Here is a 17,776-nt window from a genome sequence, read left to right as displayed (position 1 = left end):
TTGATACTTCAGTACAGCGCTGAGGGAGTGTTATATTGTTGGAGGTGCTGTCTTTCAGATGAGAGAGCCCATCTGCCTATTCAGGTGCACATAAGGGACCCTGAAGTACTGTTGGAAGAAGAGCAGGGAGTTCTCCTGGTGTCCTGGCCATCATTCCTCCCTCAATCAATACCAAGAACATGTATCTGGTCATTCATTCATTCATTTGCCGTTCGTAGGAATTTAATATTTACAAATTAGTTGCTATGCTAGCCTACAAAACAACATTGACTGCACTTCAAAAGTAATCCATTAATTACAAAATGATTTCAGAACATGAAATGTGCTGTATAGGTGCAAGTTCTTTCTTTTACTTACCCAGTGATGTGTTCTTTGTACTGTTTTTTTTTTCAATTTTCTCCCAGGCTTTTCTAAAGGCAGTGATTCATCCTGGTTACAATTTTACTGTCACGGGCATCCCTCTGTTACGTCACCCAAGTAGCCAATAGGGATTTACTTTAAAGGGGAAAGAGTCTAGAGGGAGTAATTTTTGTTTAAAAGTTAAAATATTGGTTGATGACTGACTGTGAGAAAATGCACAGCTGTCTAGGTACACTGTATACTTTGCTGGTAGCATGTTTTCCTGGAGTCACTCAACTCTGGATTGGGTCACAGGGATGTCCAAAGTTACGGCTTGTTAAAATGAATGGAGCTACTCAGAGAAGCACAGGACCATCAGTATGAGGAAGCCTGACTCTGAACACTCTGGTGATGTTATTCATGAGGAAAAAAAAAACTTTTATAAGTTTATTTTTCAATATATCCAGTGCAGGGACAAAAAGTGCACACACACTTTCATTTCCCTTCCCTTGAAGGGCACAGAAAATATGACTGTGATGTAAAAATCTCTCAGACCTGATAGAATGCCCAAACATTCTGGAACTGTGTCGCACAGTTTGGGCCCTTCAGCAAATATTCCATCACATTTATTATATTCTTTTATTTGCTTGCGTGACTTTGTCCTAACATTGACAATAATTTTCACTCACAATAAATGAATTCAAGAACCAAATGGCCAAAGGCTCGACATAGCAAACAACAGCTGGTTGTATCTATTTTATTTATCTTATTTATACCTGCATGACTATGACATTCATTTTAGTGAAAACGGGAAAGAAATACACAGCGAGAACTGGAAACATAGGTTAATGTATTGACTGATGGCCCAGCATTCTGAAGAGTTTGGGTCCAACCTGAACTATGAATCTGCCCTTTCTCTTTGTAGATGCTAATAGGGCTGCTAGATATTTCCAGCGTTTTCTGTTTTTATTTCGGATTTCTATCATTTACAGCTTTTAAAAATCCCTGTAGTGAGAGACAGTTGATTGTAGGGGCATCGGTTTACAATCAATCTCTCTTCAACAGATAAAAATAGACAGAGTAGTTTAACTTTGGGTGATGGTATAAAATGGGCAATATTGAATTCACTGCCCATTATACACAACATCTGATCTTTTTTTCTATTAAGGTCAATGGAAGGGGAAATTGGATCAGGGACAAGTACACCAAGGTCCCTCTGACCTTCTGTACATCCTAGGGTCCTACCATCCATTGTATATTCCCTTGCCTTGTTAGTCCTCCCAAAATGCATCACTTCACACTTCTCAGGATTAAATTCCATTTGCCACTGCTCTGCCCATCTGACCAGCCCATCTATATCATCCTGTAATCTAAGGCTTTCCTCCTCACTATTTACGACACCACCAATTTTCGTGTCTGCTGCAAACTTACTGATCATAACTCCTATATTCATGTCTAAATCATTAATGTACACTACAAACAGCAAGGGCCCCAGCACTGATCCCTGCGGTACACCACTGGTCACAGGCTTCCAATCGCAAAAACAACCCTCGACCATCACCCTCTGCCTCCTGCCACTAAGCCAATTTTGGATCCAATTTGCCAAATTGCCCTGGATCCCGTGGGCTACTTACCTTCTTAACCAATCTCCCATGTGGGACCTTATCAAAATCCTGACTGAAGTCCATGTAGACTACATCAACTGCTTTACCCTCTTCTACACACCTAGACACCTCCTTGAAAAATTTAATTAAGTTTTAATCCTGTCCCTCAGAATTTTTTTCAATAGTTTCCCAACCACTGATGTTACACTCACTGGCCTGTAATTACCTGGTTTGTCCCTGCTACCCTTCTTGAATAATGGTACCACATTCGCTGTCCTCCAGTCCTCTGGCACCTCTCCTGTGGCCAGAGAGGATTTGAAAATTTGTGTCAGAGCCCCTGCTATCTCCTTCCTTGCCTCACAGAACAGCCTGGGATACATCTCATCTGGGCTTGGGGATTTATCCACTCTTAAGCCCACTAAAACCGCTAATACCTCCTCCCTTTCAATACTAATTTGTTCAAGTATATCACAATCTCCCTCCCTAATCTCTACACTTATATCGTCCTTCTCCATAGTGAACACCAATGAAAAGTAATCATTTAAAACCTCACCTACGTCATCCTTCTATCAGTGTCCTCTGGTTCTCAACTTTTCCACAAATGGGAACAGTTTCTCTCCATCTACTCTGTCTAGACCTCTCATGATTTTGAACACTTTGATCAAATCTCCTCTTAACCTTCTCTTCTCTGAGGAGAACAGCTCCAGCTTCTCCAATCTATCCATGTAATTGAAGTTCCTCATCTCTGGAACCGTTTTCGTAAATCTTTTCTGCACCCTCTGTAAAACCTTCACATCCTTCCGAAAGTGTGGTGTCCAGAGGACACAATACTCCAGTTGAGGCTGAACCAGTGTTTTATAAAGGCTCATCATAACTTTCATGCTTTTGTACTCGATGCCTCTATTTATAAAGTCCAGAATCCCGTATGCCTTTTTAACCATTTTCTCAACCTGCCCTTCCACCTTCAATGATTTGTGCACATATACCCCCAGGTATCTTTGCTTCCCCTTTAGAATTTTACCTTTTATTTTGTATTGCCTCTCCTCATTTTTCCTGCCAAAATATATCACTTCACACTTCTCTGCATTAAATTTCAATATCTTCTTCTTTTTCTTTGGCCTCCTTGTCTCGAGAGACAATGGGTAAGTGCCTGGAGGTGGTCAGTGGTTTGTGAAGCAGCGCCTGGAGTGGCTATAAAGGCCAATTCTAGAGTGACAGACTCTTCCACAGGCACTGCAGATAAAATTGGTTGTCGGGGCTGTTACACAGTTGGCTCTCTCCTTGCGCTTCTGTCTTTTTTCCTGCCAACTGCGAAGTCTCTTCGACTCGCCACTCTTAAGCCCCGCCTTTATGGCTGCCCGCCAGCTGTGGCGATCACAGGCAACTGACTCCCACGACTTGTGATCAATGTCACAGGACTTCATGTCACGTTTGCAGACGTCTTTAAAGCGGAGACATGGACGGCCAGTGGGTCTGATACCAGTGAGGAACTCGCTGTACAATGTGTCCTTGGGGATCCTGCCATCTTCCATACGGCTCACATGGCCAAGCCATCTCAAGCGCCGCTGGCTCAGTAGGGTGTATATGCTGGGGATGTTGGCCGCCTTGAGGACTTCTGCATTGGAGATATAGTCCTACCACCTGATGCCAAGGATTCTCCGGAGGCAGCAAAGATGGAATGAATTGAGACGTCGCTCTTGGCTGACATACGTTGTCCAGGCCTCGCTGCCATAGAGCAAGGTACTGAGGACACAGGCTTAATACACTCGGACTTTTGTGTTCCGTGTCAGTACGCCATTTTCCCACACTCTCTTGGCCAGTCTGGACAAAGCAGTGGAAGCCTTTCCCATGCACTTGTTGATTTCTGCATCGAGAGACAGGTTACTGGTGATAGTTGAGCCTAGGTAGGTGAACTCTTGAACCACTTCCAGAGCGTGGTCACCAATATTGATGGATGGAGCATTTCTGACGTCCTGTCCCATGATGTTCGCTTTCTTGAGGCTGATGGTTAGGCCAAATTCGCTGCAGGCAGCTGCAATCCTGTCGATGAGTCTCTGCAGCCACTAGTCATAGAGTCATAGAGTCGTACAGCATAGAAACAGGCCCTTCGGCCCACTCTTCTGTGTGGGATGTTACTGCAGCATCGTCAGCAAAGAGGAGTTCCCTGATGAGGACTTTCCGTACTTTGGTCTTCGCTCTTAGACGGGCAAGGTTGAACAACCTGCCATCTGATCTTGTGTGGAGGAAAATTCCTTCTTCTGAAGACTTGAACACATGTGAGAGCAGCAGGGAGAAGAAGATCCCAAACAGTGTAGGTGCGAGAACACAGCCCTGTTTCACACCACTCAGGATAGGAAAGGGGTCTGATGAGGCGCCACTATGCTGAATTGTGCCTTTCATATTGTCATGGAATGAGGTGATGATACTTAGTAGCTTTGGTGGACATCCAATCTTTGCTAGTAGTTTGAAGAGACCACGTCTGCTGACGAGGTCAAAGGCTTTGGTGAGATCTATGAAAGCAACGTAGAGGGGCATCTGTTGTTCACAGCATTTCTCCTGTAGCTGGCGAAGGGAGAACAGCATGTCAATGGTGGATCTCTCTGCTCGAAAGCCACACTGTGCCTCAGGGTAGACATGCTCAGCCAGCTTCTGGAGCCTGTTTAAAACGACTCAAGCGAAGACTTTCCCCACTATGCTGAACAGGGAGATTCCACGGTAGTTGTTGCAGTCACTGCGGTCACCCTTGTTCTTATAGAGGGTGATGATATTGGCATCGCGCATGTCCTGTGGTACTGCTCCCTCAACCCAGCACAGGCAAAGCAGTTCATGGAGTGCTGAGAGTATAGCAGGCTTGGCACTCTTGATTATTTCAGGGGTAATGCCGTCCTTCCCAGGGGCTTTTCCATGGGCTGGAGAATCAATGGCATCACTGAGTTCCGATTTTGTTGGCTGTTCGTCCAGCTCATCCATGACTGGCAGAGACCGGGCTGCGTTGAGGGCGGTCTCAGTGACAACATTTTCCCTGGAGTACAGTTCTAGGTAGTGCTTCATCCAGCGGTCCATTTGCTTGCGTTGGTCAGTGATTGTGTCCCCTGATTTAGATTTGAGGGGGGCAATCTTCTTGATGGTTAGCCCAAAAGCTCTCTTAATGCCATCATACATTCCTCTGATGTTTCCAGTGTCGGAGGCCAGCTGAATACGACTGCATAGGTGTTGCCAGTAGTCATTTGCGTAGCGCCTGGCTGTTCTTTGTGCAGCGCTTCTGGCTGCTTTAAGTGCTACGGATGTTAATTCGCTGGGGGCTTTCTTGTAGTTCAGCAGTGCAATGCGCTTAGCGGCTATGACAGGTTCCAGCTCTTCAAAATGAGATTGAAACCAGTCTGCATTCTGCTTCTCACGTTTGCCATAGGTGGTCATTGCTGAGTCATAGATGGCGTCTCTGATGTGGGCCCACTTGGTCTCTGCATCCTCTGCAGGAATGTTTTGAAGGGCTTTTTCAAGTGAATTTAGAAAGTTATGTAACAGCTGTGGATAAGAAATTCTGTTAGTGTTGATGCGCGGGCGGCCCTTCTGCTTGGAGTGATGCAGCTTCTTTGGTTTGAGTGTAATCTTGCAGCACATCAGGGAGTGGTCGGTGTCGCAGTCCGCACTGTGGAAGCTGCATGTGATTTGAATGCTGTTTAAAGAGGCTCGTCTTGTGACAATGAGGTCCAGCTGGTGCCAACAACGTAATCTTGGGTGCCTCCATGAAACCTGGTGACAGGTTTAGTATGAAAGAACGAGTTGGTGATGCAGAGGTTGTGACAGGTACACAACTCAAGCAGTCTCTGTCCATTCTCATTCATCCTTCCAATGCCATAGTGCCCAAGGCAGGAGGGCCATGAGTCATGGTTAGCCTAAACCCTGGCGTTAAAGTCCCCCAGCAGGAACAAATGCTCGGTATTAGGAATGCTACGAATGATATTATGGAGTTCCTCGTAGAACTGGTCTTTAACTTCAGGTAGGGAGCAGAGTGTTGGAACATAGATACTGAGTAGGTGTACTGGACCAGAGGGGGTGAGCAGTCGGATGGACAGTATGCGTTCTGAGCCATTTGAAGGTGACTCTATCATGCTGAGCAAAGAGTTTCTGATGGCGAAGCCCACTCTATGCTGTCTTGGTTCTTCAGGATCCCTATCCTGCCAGAAGAAGGTGTAGTCTTGCTCTCTTAGAGATCCGCTCGCTGGGAGGCGTGTCTCCTGAAGTGCTGCAACGTCCGAATTGAGCCGACTGAGCTCGTTGTTAATGATGGCGGGCTTCTGAGAATCGTTGATTTGACAGGCCAGGACACACAGTTCTGATGTTCCAGCTTGCAAAACGAAGGGCTGGTACCTTCTTTCCTTTTTTTGTCGTGCTGTTTGGTGCGGTGTTACAGTCCGCTTGTCAGGCAATGACCCTGAGCTCCAAGCACCCATTGAAGCAGGTGGACTGTGGCGGGACGGAACCTTACTGACTGGGGGCTGCCCGGTTTGAGGCGGGCGGTAGCTGTCCAGTGAGATGCGATGACCTCTCCCACCGACAAAGGCAACCGGTGGTGCCCAATCTCTACACCAATTGAGCTGGACTTATAACCCGTAACTGCTGCCTTCCGTGTTGTTTTGGTCGCTGTGAGGCGACTATGGATTGACCTCTGCATAGCGCATGCCTGGGCAGATGTATGGAGGTTGTGAGTTGCCCAAGCGTCAAAACCCCCCTCTGGTGGGGTCCAAAGGAGTGCAGAGCATGACGTTTGGCACCGGTATGGCTGCAGTAACTGGCGGAAGCATGCCAAAGGTGACACATGACCGCCTTCGAGGTTCCGCTCCGGATTTTCTGTTAGGGTTTAGTCCCTTAGCCTTGGCCTCTCCCGAGACGCCCACAAGGCAGTGAGGTTGTTAGCTCCTACCCCTGAGCTGGGGCCCTAACAAGTAAGCTGTGTGATTTCATCGAGGGAGACGGAAGGGGGGACGGGGTGCGGGGGGAAGTGGGTGCGGTGGATGCCGGGGGGAGGAGGTGAGGGTAAGGGGGTGTGAGGGGGGAGGGGGTACAAGGGGGGAGGGGGTGCGAGGGGGAGACGTGCGGGGGGGGGGTGGTGGGGGGAAGGGGGTGCGAGGGGGGGCTGAGAAGGAGGGTGCAGGGGGGTAGGGAAGGGGGTGCGAGGGGAAGATGTGAGAGGGGGAGAGGGTGCGGGGAAGGGGGTGAGAGGGGGAGCTGGGAAGGGGGTGCAACGGGGTGGGGGAAGGTGGTGCGAGGGGGGTGAGCTGAGAGGGGGGTGAGCTGGGAGGGGGTGCGGGGGGGAGGGGGTGGGGGAAAGGGGTGTGAGGGGGGAGCTGGGAAGTGGGTGTGAGGGGGAGGGGGTGGGGGGAAGGGGGTTCAGGGTGAAGGGGGTGAGCTGGGAAGGGGGTGCTAGTGGGGGGGAAGGGAAAGGCGTCCGGCGGGGGTCGCGACCCTGGCGAGCGGGCCAGCCCACAGCCTGCACGGCCTCCTTGATATCAGCGTCCTCCGGGCTGACGCTGCGCTCATGGTCGCCATCCAGCTCACGGTGGAGCTTTTGTCCCGGCTCTCAGCAGTGACGGCGGAAGGACGACCGAGGCCGGATTGAGGCCCTGAGCCTCGACGACCGCCTCATGGGCACTCGGGCCGCCTTTCACATCCCTGGCCAGCGCCTTCCAGGTGCGCGCGTCATTCACATAGTGGCTGCACCAGTTTTGATGTAGGCTCTTTCAATAGGTGAAAGAAGTTTTCACTACAAAATCCCAAATCAGGTCCCCTTAAAAAGCAGTAAACAAAGCGGTAATGCTGTTAGTACAAGAGACATTAAATTTCAATATAGCATGTGTCCATTCCATCAGCCTGTTTATGTCCTCTTTGCTGTCTATGCTATCCAATGAAGCGTGCAGAAGAGCATGCCAGGAACAGCACCAGGCATACCTAAAAATTAGATGTTAACCTGGTGTAGCTACAACACAGGACTACTTGCATGCCAAACAGCGGAAGCAGCATGCAATAGACAGAGCTAACCGATTCCAAGACCAATGAATCAGGTCTAAGCTCTGCAGTCCTGCCACGTCCAGTCATGAATGGTGGTGGACAATTAAACAACTATCTGGAGGAAGTGGCTCCACAAATATCCCCATCTTGAATGATGGGGGAGCCCAGCACATCAGTGCAAAAGATAAGACATTTGCAACAATCTTCAGCCAGAAGTGCCGAGTGGATGATCCATCTCGGCCTCCTCCTGAAATCCCCAGCATCACAGATGCCAGTCTTCAGCCAATTTGATTCACTCCACGTGATATGGCTGAAGGCACTGGATACTGTCACGGCTATGGACCCTGACAACATTTGGGCAATAGTACTGAAGACTTGTGCTCCAGAACTGGCTGCGCCCCTAGCCAAGCTGTTCCAGTACAGCTACAACACTGGCATCTACCCGACAATGTGGAAAATTGACCAGGTATGTCCTGTGCACAAAATGCAGGACAAATCCAATCCAGCCAATTACCGCTCCATCTGTCTACTCTCCATCATCAGCACAATAACCTGCTCATTGATACTCAGTTTGGGTTCCGCTCGCGCCACTCATCTCCTGACCTCAATACAACCTTGGTCCAAACATGGACAAAAGAACTGAACTCAGGAAGTGAGGTGAGAGTGACTGGCCTTGACATCAAGGCAGGATTTGACCGAGTATGGCATCAAGGAGCCCAAGTAAAACTGGAGTCAATGGGAATCAGGGGGAAAAATCTCCTCTGGTTGGAGTCATACCCAGCACAAAGGCAGATGGTTGTGGTTGATGGAGATCAATCATCTCAGCTCAAGAACATCACTGTAGGAGTTCCTCAGGGTAGTGTCCTAGGCCCAACCATCTTCAGCTGCTTCATCAATGACCTTCCTTCAATCATAAGGTCAGAAGTGGGGATGTTTGCTGATTGCGCAATGTTCAGCACCATTCACAACTCCTCAGATACTGAAGCAGTCCGTGTAGAAATACCAAAATGGATAACCTCACATTTATCCACATTATACTGCATCTGCCATGCATTTGCCCACTCACTCAACTTGTCCAAATCACCCTGAAGCCTCTCTGCATCCTGCGCACAACTCACCCTCCCACCCAGTTTTGTGTCATCTGCAAATTTGTAGATATTACATGTAGTTCCCTCATCTAAATCATTAATATATATTGTGAATAGCTGGGGTCCTAGCAGTACCCCACTAGTCACTGCCTGCCATTCGGAAAAGGACACATTTATCCCTACTCTTTGTTTCCTGTCTGCCAACCAATTTTCTATCCATCGCAATACACTACCCCCAATCCCATGCGCTTTAATTTTACATGCTAATCTCTTATGTGAGACTTTGTCGAAAGCCTTCTGAAAGTCCAAATAAACCACATCCACTGGCTCCCCCTCATCAACTCTACTAGTTACATCCTTGAAGAATTCTAGTAGATTTGTCAAGCATAATTTCCCTTTCGTAAATCCATACTGACTCTGTCCGATTCTACCACTGTTCTCCAAGTGCTCTGCTGTAAAATCTTTGATAATGGAGTCTAGAATTTTCCCCACTACCGATGTCAGGCTGACTGGTCTATAATTCCCTGCTTTCTCTCTACCTCCCTTTTTAAATAGTGGGGTTACATTAGCTACCCTCCAATCTGTAGGAACTGTTTCAGAGTTTATAGAATCTTGGAAGATGACCACCAATGCATCCACTATTTCTAGGGCCACTTCCTTAAGTACTCTGGGATGCAGACCATCAGGCCCTGGGGATTTATCGGCCTTCAATCCCATCAATTTCCCCAACACCATTTCTCTACTAATACTGATTTCCTTCAGTTCCTCTCTCTCACGAAGCCCTGTGTTCCCCAACATTTCTGGTATGATATTTGTGTCCTCCTTTGTAAAGACAGAACCAAAGTATGCATTTAGTTGGTCAGCCATTTCTTTGTTCCCCATAATAAATTCTCCTGTTTCTGACTGCAAGGGACCTACATATGTCTTCACTAATCAGTGTGTTTCCATCAGTGCCAAGGAGAGGCGAATTTCCAGAAGCCTGCTGATCGTAGATTGTCTTCAGAGCATCATAGAAGTGTTTAGTATTGTTTCTGTCTGTGTATGATTGTATTGCTCCTGCCTTTTTGCTTAGCCAGCGATGTTGCATCTTTCTAAGCTTTGATTGGATGGTTTTACGGATGTTGTTGAAGGCGGCTTTCTTTGAAGCAAATGAACGGTCGTTGTGGTAAGCTCTAAGCAGATGGTGTTTTTCATCCAACGGGGTCCGAATCTCCTCATTGTTTTCATCACGGGTGGTGGGTCCCAGACATTCTAGAGCAGTAGAGTGCACCAGGTCTCTGAAGGCTATCCAGTCATCCTTCACATTGTGAGAGATAAATTTAAGACCATCTAGCTGGCAGTCCAAATCTTCTCAGAAGTTTTTCTCACAGTATCCATTTTGAATCTTGAGATGTTGAGTCTCTTATTGAATTTCTTTCCCTGGGAGTGTCTCTTGGGCTGGATACGGATGTTGAGCTTTGAGACAATGAGTTTATGGTCAGTCCAATAATCTGCTCCACACGTGGCTTTGGTCACTCTAACATCCTGCCTGTCCTTCCTTCTGACAATAATGTAGTCAGTTATATGCCAGTGTTTCGAGTGAGGGTGCATACAGGATATTTTGTTTCGGTTTGGCAGACGGAATACGGTGTTGGTAATGAGGAGGTTATGCTCTGAACATGTCTTCAGCAGAAGAAGGCCATTGCTGTTACCAACTCCATGGCCGGAATTTTTCATTGGGTGGGAGGCCCCGTCCACCAGCCGAAAAGTCGGTGGCCAGCCCACCTCTGCCGATCCTGGGGAACTAGACTGGGATTTTCCGTTCCCCAGGCCTTTAATTGGTCTTGGGCGGTACTTCCTCCTCCTTGAGCCAGGCAGTCCCACCTAATGGAGCTGCCAGCCAATCAGCGGGCTGGCAGCTCTTAGTCCCAGCAGTACCACGCTGCTGGGACTTCACCCAACTTCAGCAGGAAGAGGAAGGACAGCCTTAGAAAAAAAAGCTAAGTTTTTAGGGCCTCGCCGGGGACAATCAGTTGGTCCCCGACAAGGCAAGGGTAGTTGGTTAGGGAGTGGGGGGCGAGTGTTGTGCATCAGGGCTTTGGGGGCATCCCTCCGTGGGGTACAGGGTGCCTGATCAGGAGGGCCCCCGACCAGCCCGCATGAAGGCCGCCTGGTTTCACCAGGTGGGCTTTTTGAGGTCTCAGCCGCCTGCTAGCCAAGGGTAAAATACCCACAATAGCGGGTGGGAGCCCTTAAGTGCCAGTTAATTGGCCACTTAAGGACCTTGATTGGCCTGGGGGGGGGGGTTGTTTCTTGCCACCGCCGTCCTGTGTAAATTTGCAACGGGTGTGGGAGGGGAGGTGGGGAATGCCACATCCCTCACCAGCCTATTCGTTTGAGGGGTGTAAAATTCTGGCCCATGTTTCCCTCTAACTCCCTCCCAGGTCTGATAGTATGTGCCAATTCTGGCATTTAAGAGTTTGCCTGACCTTGGCACTGCAGTTAAAAATTTAACATTTATCTTACAACTCTTAAGGATTTGGCATTGTTGGTGCATCAGTACTGACAATGGTGGTATGATTTGTTTTCCCCTGTGAAGGAAAGGCGCAATATCAAGGTTGAGAGACCATGGAGCTCAATTTGGAACCTTTCTATCTGTCTAAATTCAATAGCACAAAGGATGAATCCAGGAGTTTAAAAAAAAAATAATGGTCGTGTTAAATAGAATGGTTTAACAGGGTCAATTCCTCTTTAAGAGTCTGGTTTCGTTTCCTTGAGTGACATAACGCTGCTGCAACGTAACCCGAACAAGGAAGTAAGTGCGAAGCGGAGAGCGAAGCAACCAACTATCCGATCGAACCCAATCCGAGCTTGAACAAACCGACATCCGGTAGTTCACATTGCATTCTGCAGCACGATGAGTAAGAAAGGTAAGGCCGGCTTCTTGTTCAGGTTAATGCTGGGGAGTGTTTGGAATCTGTGCTCGTCGCATTTACAGCGATCCTACGCAGCTCAACCTAAGAGCTACTCTTTGATTGATGGTTCGAAGGGGCAAACGGGAGCTCCGTGTTGTTTAATGGTGAGAGAAGGCGGCCAATCCAGCTGGGACCATTGGCGAGGCTGGAAAGTAGACTTTCCACTGGGTAAATCGGATTACTTGCTCGAAGCAATAAACCAACCCCGATTTACACAAACACTGCTAATTGTTTTCATTTATCTTTGTGATTGGTCGCTTATCTGGCAGGATGTTCGTCCAAGATTTTTTTCACCCTTTTGAGCGAAATTCTTGTGTTCCCACCCGGTTGTAAAGGTATTTTCCAGTATCTCACCCTGTTGCCAAGGCCAAGCTACTTGGCCATAGAGAGGGTAATTCTGCCAATTCTGATCACACACTCACACGCTTGCCAGAAGGGCGTCACTGAAATGATCAGGAATGGCAGCCCTGCCTTTCTTCGATTTTTTTTTTCTGCAATCTTTTAATAAACAATAGACTAAGCTTGCTGTCAGAGGTGGCAATACTCGTGTTCACTGGGGTGGGCCCAGTCTATATAAAAAAAAGGAAAGAAAGCTGATACTATATCAAAGTAACACTGGCTGATTATTGCAAGTTTGATAAAATGTCCGATTGTGCTCAAGGTTTTGCCTAGAGCTTCCTGTCAGATATATTGTTTGACAGCCAGAATACCCTTTCTCTACAATTGAGCTGGTTTAAAAAGGGTTAGTTAATATCAGAAAAACTGTAAATTGTTGTTTATAACGTTGGGAGATTTCACTCTGGTGTGTGTAGTTACTGTGTGTCCCTTGTGGATAACGAGCTCAGCCTGTTGATGGTGTTTTTAAAAAATCATTATTGTCTGCAAAGAAAGAACTTGCATTTATATAGTGCTTTTCACAAACTTGGGATGTCCCAAAGTGCTTTACAACAAAGTGTTTTCTCTGTTGCAATGTAGGAGCACACAGAGTGTTAGTGTGATTTGTTGGTCACTTAATTCTGTAAGTGGAGCATTGAGTACTGCCATATCAGGTGTTCAGCTCAAGAGTTAATGTGAGACCCTTTACGCATGGTGATGTTGAACTGGAGAAGAGCTTTTAGATAATTTTCCTAACATCATTTCACAGGGTGCATATCCTGTTAGTACTTTGGCACCACAATGCTGCTCTGCTAGGTCAGATTTACACACAGCTTTCCTTGACCAGTTGTCTTATTTTTAAGATTTTTAATTCTTGGGATATGGGCATCGATGGTATTTATTCCTCATCCCTAGCAGCTTTTTAGAAATTGGTGGGCCTTGAACCACTGCAGTCCATGTGGTGAAGATGCTGCTATGATGCTGTTAGATGGGGAGTTCCAGGATTTTCACCCAGTAACAATGATGGAAGGGCTGATAGATGTCCAAATCAGGATGGTATATGACTTGAACTTGGAATAATTGTATTCCCATGTACCTCAGACTTGAGGGTGTTGCTGAAGAAGCCTTGGTGAGCTTCTGCAGTGCACCCTATAGATAGTACACACTGAAGTCACAACACCAGGACTGCTTTGTTCTGGATGGTGTGTTGTTGGAGCTGCACCCATCCAGGCAAGTGGAGAGTATTCCATCACACTTCTGACTTGGGCCTTGTAGATGGCGGACAGGCTTTGGGGAGTCAGGAGGTGTGTTACACACCACAGAATTCCCAGCCTCTGACCTGCTCTTGTAGCGACAGTATTTATATGCCTGGAGCAGTTAAGTTTTGGTCAATGGTAACCCCCAGTACGCTGATGGTGGGGGATTCAGTGATGGTAATGCTGTTGAATGTCATGGGGAGGTGGTTAAATTCTCTCTTATTGGAGACAGTCGTTGTCTGGCACTTATGTGCCACAAATGTTACTTGCCACTGATCAATCCAAGCCTCAATGTTGTCAGGTTGTCTGCATGTGGGCATAGACTGCTTCACTGGCCCGGATTTACAGTCAGCGGCGAAACAAAGGAGCTCGACACTCGCCTTGAAAGCTGCCCACAAAGATCTAGCGACCTCTGGCGGGATTTCACTTTTACTGATATCCGTTTGAATCTGGTGCCAAGTCAATGGGATTTCCAGGCATCTGGTAGCAGTGATGTCATCAAGCAGGCTAAGAAACCAGTCACATAGATGAGTTCTCACAGACAGCAAACGAGGAAGTAAAAACCACTGAATCCCTTCACTTATAATTTACATTTTACAGATAATGAAATAAATGATTAATCCCATGTGTATGGCCCAAGGTAGAAGTTAAAATATTCTAAACAAACTTTAAAAATGTGAATTTTTTTTATCATAATGGAGAAATTTGTCATTCCACAAATATAGTTTTTCAGGGCCAGTGAGGCTGTTGAGCAGTAATTCTGAATTTAGTACGCCATTAAAAATCCAGTTACACCTTGTTCATGAAGGTGTAACATTTCAAGGCTTTTACAGTGAGACGAATAGCGTAGGTCGCTTAGGAGAGAACTCAACACAGGCAAGTGATTTTCTGGCCAGGAACAGGTTGAAGCAGAAAAACCAGTATAACCAGTGGTCGGTCACAGACTCAACAGGAGGCTGAAGTCTCTCAATCACAGCAGTGGTGGGGGAAGGACAGTAAACTGATCAAAGTTACTTTAAATGTTACAACAGAGCAGCAATTCAGAGACAGAAGTTGGGTCTTGCGTTATAACCAGTGTAGTCCAGAGCAAAAGCATCTTGATGTTGAGATAAGTCCAGAAATTTGAAGTCAAATTTCAAAGACGATCTAGATTTTTCCAGATCTTTTCCACAGCTCACAGATCAGAAAAAAAAGGCAGCAGATTACAGACAGAAGCAGAGTCTTACAGTTTTTCCAATCTAGTCCAGCACAAAAGCATGATCTTGATGTCCAGTGAAGCCAGGAATTTGAATCCTGATTTGAGAGAAAAACCACATCCAGGTCTTACCTAGATCTTTACCAGAGCTCACAAGGTAAGGTCAGGGGATGGGGTTTGTACCATCAGTAGGAGGCCGTTTAAACTAACAGTTAACTTGAAGTTTGGGCTAAAATGCACCCACTGATAGAATCAGGGGAACTTAAACAGCAGAAGACAGGATTTAGTGGAGAGAAAGAGCAATGGATGGCAGCAGATGGCCACGGATAGATGTGAACAATGAGGAGCTCCCTAGGGAGCTGACTGCCCAAGGCCATTTTGGTCATTTTCCTAAGCGACTTACAGTCATTTCAGACTGATCACCTGAGGGCGTAGTAGCTGGAGGGTTCGGGGGCTGGAGGTGGCAACCTCAGGGGAAGCAGTGACCTGCAGCTGCTCCCGTCGCACACCAAGAGGACAAGATCACACCTACTTTTGTGCCAATCTGGACTCTGCCGGTCAGTGCCTTCAACATTAACAACAACATCAAGAGCTAATGGCTAAGGGAGTAACCCTGACAAAATCTGGAGTGGAGTCCATTAGGTGCTTGGTGTTTCCCTCAAGTTAGCACCTTCCAGCTACTCCTGCAACTGAATAGGCCCCTGACGTCTTTCCTCTGGACACCAGCCTACGAGATGGAGATGGGGGTACAGATGTGAGGCAAGTCTGCACCTCCTAAAACCATGCCTAGGCTAAGAAAGAAAGATAACCTTTCAGCTTGGAAGCTGGAATGTGAGGACCATGTGTCCTGGAATAAACAACGACCCACATTTCGCAACAAGTGAATGCAAGACAGCCCTGATTGACCGTGAGCTACACAAACTCAGTATCGACATTGCCGCTCTACAAGAAACCAGATTAGCCGACACAGGCTCTATTCGAGAGACTAATTAAACTTTCTACTGGCATGGAAAGAGCACTGAAGATCACCGTGAGCATGGTGTCGGCTTCACAGTGAGCAACCGGCTGACACAGTCAATTGAGCCACCAGTAGCAACCTCGGAGTGCCTCATCACCCTGCGGTTATCATCTGATGGAGGCACATTCAATATCATATGTGTCGACGCACCAACTCTGAACGCCAGCATCTCAGATAAAGACCATTTCTTTGACTCCCTAGGTGATGTTCTGAGGAACATCCCAAATGGCGAGAGGCTATTCATCCTGGGTGACTTCAGCGCACATGTTGGGCCAGACAGTGATTCATGGCCAATGTGCCTCGGTAATCATGGGGTGGGCAAGTTCAATGATAACGGACAATACCTTCTTGAGCTTTGTAGCTTTGTGCCCTGAATGAACTCTGCGTCACCAACACCTTCTTCCAGGGCAGACATTGCCAAAACGTATCATGGCATCACCCATGGTCTGGTCATTGGCACTAACTAGATCTAGTCATCACGAGGAGGCATGATCTGCCCATTGTTCTTCACACCCGCATCTACCAGAGTGCAGATTGTGACACCGACCACTCCCTTATCAGCAGCAGAGTGAAGGTGCACACCCGAATGTTCCACAGCTCCAAACACGATGGCCCACTACACAACAACATCCCTTGCATAAGCAATGATGCCAAATACCAGCACTTTGCACTGTCGCTAGAATGCTTTCTACCCATCAAAGCCTTAATGGGAAGCACATGAAGCTTGGAAGTCACAATGCTCGATCATCTATGAAGCAGCAGAAGCATCATTTGGTAAAGGCGGAACCCGCAACAAGGGCTGGTTTGAGACCTCAGTTGAGATGATATCTGTCATTGATGCAAAAAACAAAGCCAAATGATGCACTACATCAAACCCAACAGCTAATACACTGCGCGACCTGAAAGTAGCCAAGACAGCCCTGAAAAGGAGGGGGAGGTACTGCACAAACAAACACTGGATCAACTTCTGTCAAGAAATCTAAACTGCATGCGACAAAGGAAATCTACGAACTACGTACGGAGGGGTCAAAAGGGTGCTTGGCCCTGCCATCACCAAAGTTGCTCCCCTGAAGTCGGTAGATGAAGTACTCACAGACAGAAGTAAACAGATCTCCTGCTGGGCTGAACACTACTGTGAGCTGTACTCCTGTGAGTTGGACATTTCCCAGTCTGCGCTTGATGCTCTCCCGCAACTTCCTGTCCTGGATGAGTTAGATGAAGAACCCTCATCACTGGAGCTCGAGAAGGCCATAGACTGCTGAGCGAGCAGGGCATTGGGCAAGGATGGAATCCCTGCCGAACTGCTCAAGCACGGAAAGTCCCATCTATTGCTGCACCTTTATGACCTTCTCCTTCTTTGCTGGAAAGTAGGCTCTGTTCCACAGGAGATCCATGATGCCAAAATCATCATCACCTGTGCTCCAGAACTTGCCACGCCCCTAGCCAAGCTGTTCCAGTACAGCTACAACACTGGCATCTACCCTACAATGTGGAAAATTGCCCAGGTATGTCCTGTACGCAAAAAACAGGACACGTCCAACCCGGCCAATTACCGCCCCATCAGTCAACTGTCAATCATCAGTAAAGTGATGCAAGGTGTCATCAACAGTGCGATCAAGCGGCACTTGCTCAGCAATAATCTGCTCGGCGACGCTCAGTTTGGGTTCCGCCAGGGTCACTCAGCTCCTGACCTCATCACAGCCTTGGTTCAAACATGGACAAAAGAACTGAACTCAAGAGGTGAGGTGAGAGTGACTGCCCTTGACATCAAGGCAGCATTTGACCGAGTACATCATCAAGGAGCCCTAGCAAAACTGGAGTCAGTGGGATTCAGCGGGAAAACCCTCCACTGGCTGGAGTTATACCTAGCGCAAAAGAAGATGGTTGTGGTGGTTGGAGGTCAATCATCTGAGCTCCAGGACATCACTGCAGGATTTC

The 17,776-nt window shown here is 47.4% G+C and overlaps 1 protein-coding gene across 1 annotated transcript in view; it reads left to right on the top strand.

Moving 5' to 3' along the window:
• The first annotated feature begins 11,809 nt into the window (after nucleotides 1-11,809).
• The window catches only part of dazap2 (DAZ associated protein 2), a 30,121-nt gene continuing 24,154 nt past the window's right edge, over nucleotides 11,810-17,776 (top strand). The window contains exon 1 of the mRNA XM_068024512.1: nucleotides 11,810-11,949. Within this exon, the coding sequence (XP_067880613.1) occupies nucleotides 11,937-11,949 (13 nt within the window). The 5' untranslated portion in view covers nucleotides 11,810-11,936. The remainder of the gene's footprint in view (nucleotides 11,950-17,776) is intronic.

The sequence above is a fragment of the Heterodontus francisci genome, chromosome X (assembly GCF_036365525.1).
Source record: "Heterodontus francisci isolate sHetFra1 chromosome X, sHetFra1.hap1, whole genome shotgun sequence".
Lineage (NCBI taxonomy): Eukaryota > Metazoa > Chordata > Chondrichthyes > Heterodontiformes > Heterodontidae > Heterodontus > Heterodontus francisci.
This window is presented reverse-complemented; position numbering and strand designations above follow the sequence as displayed.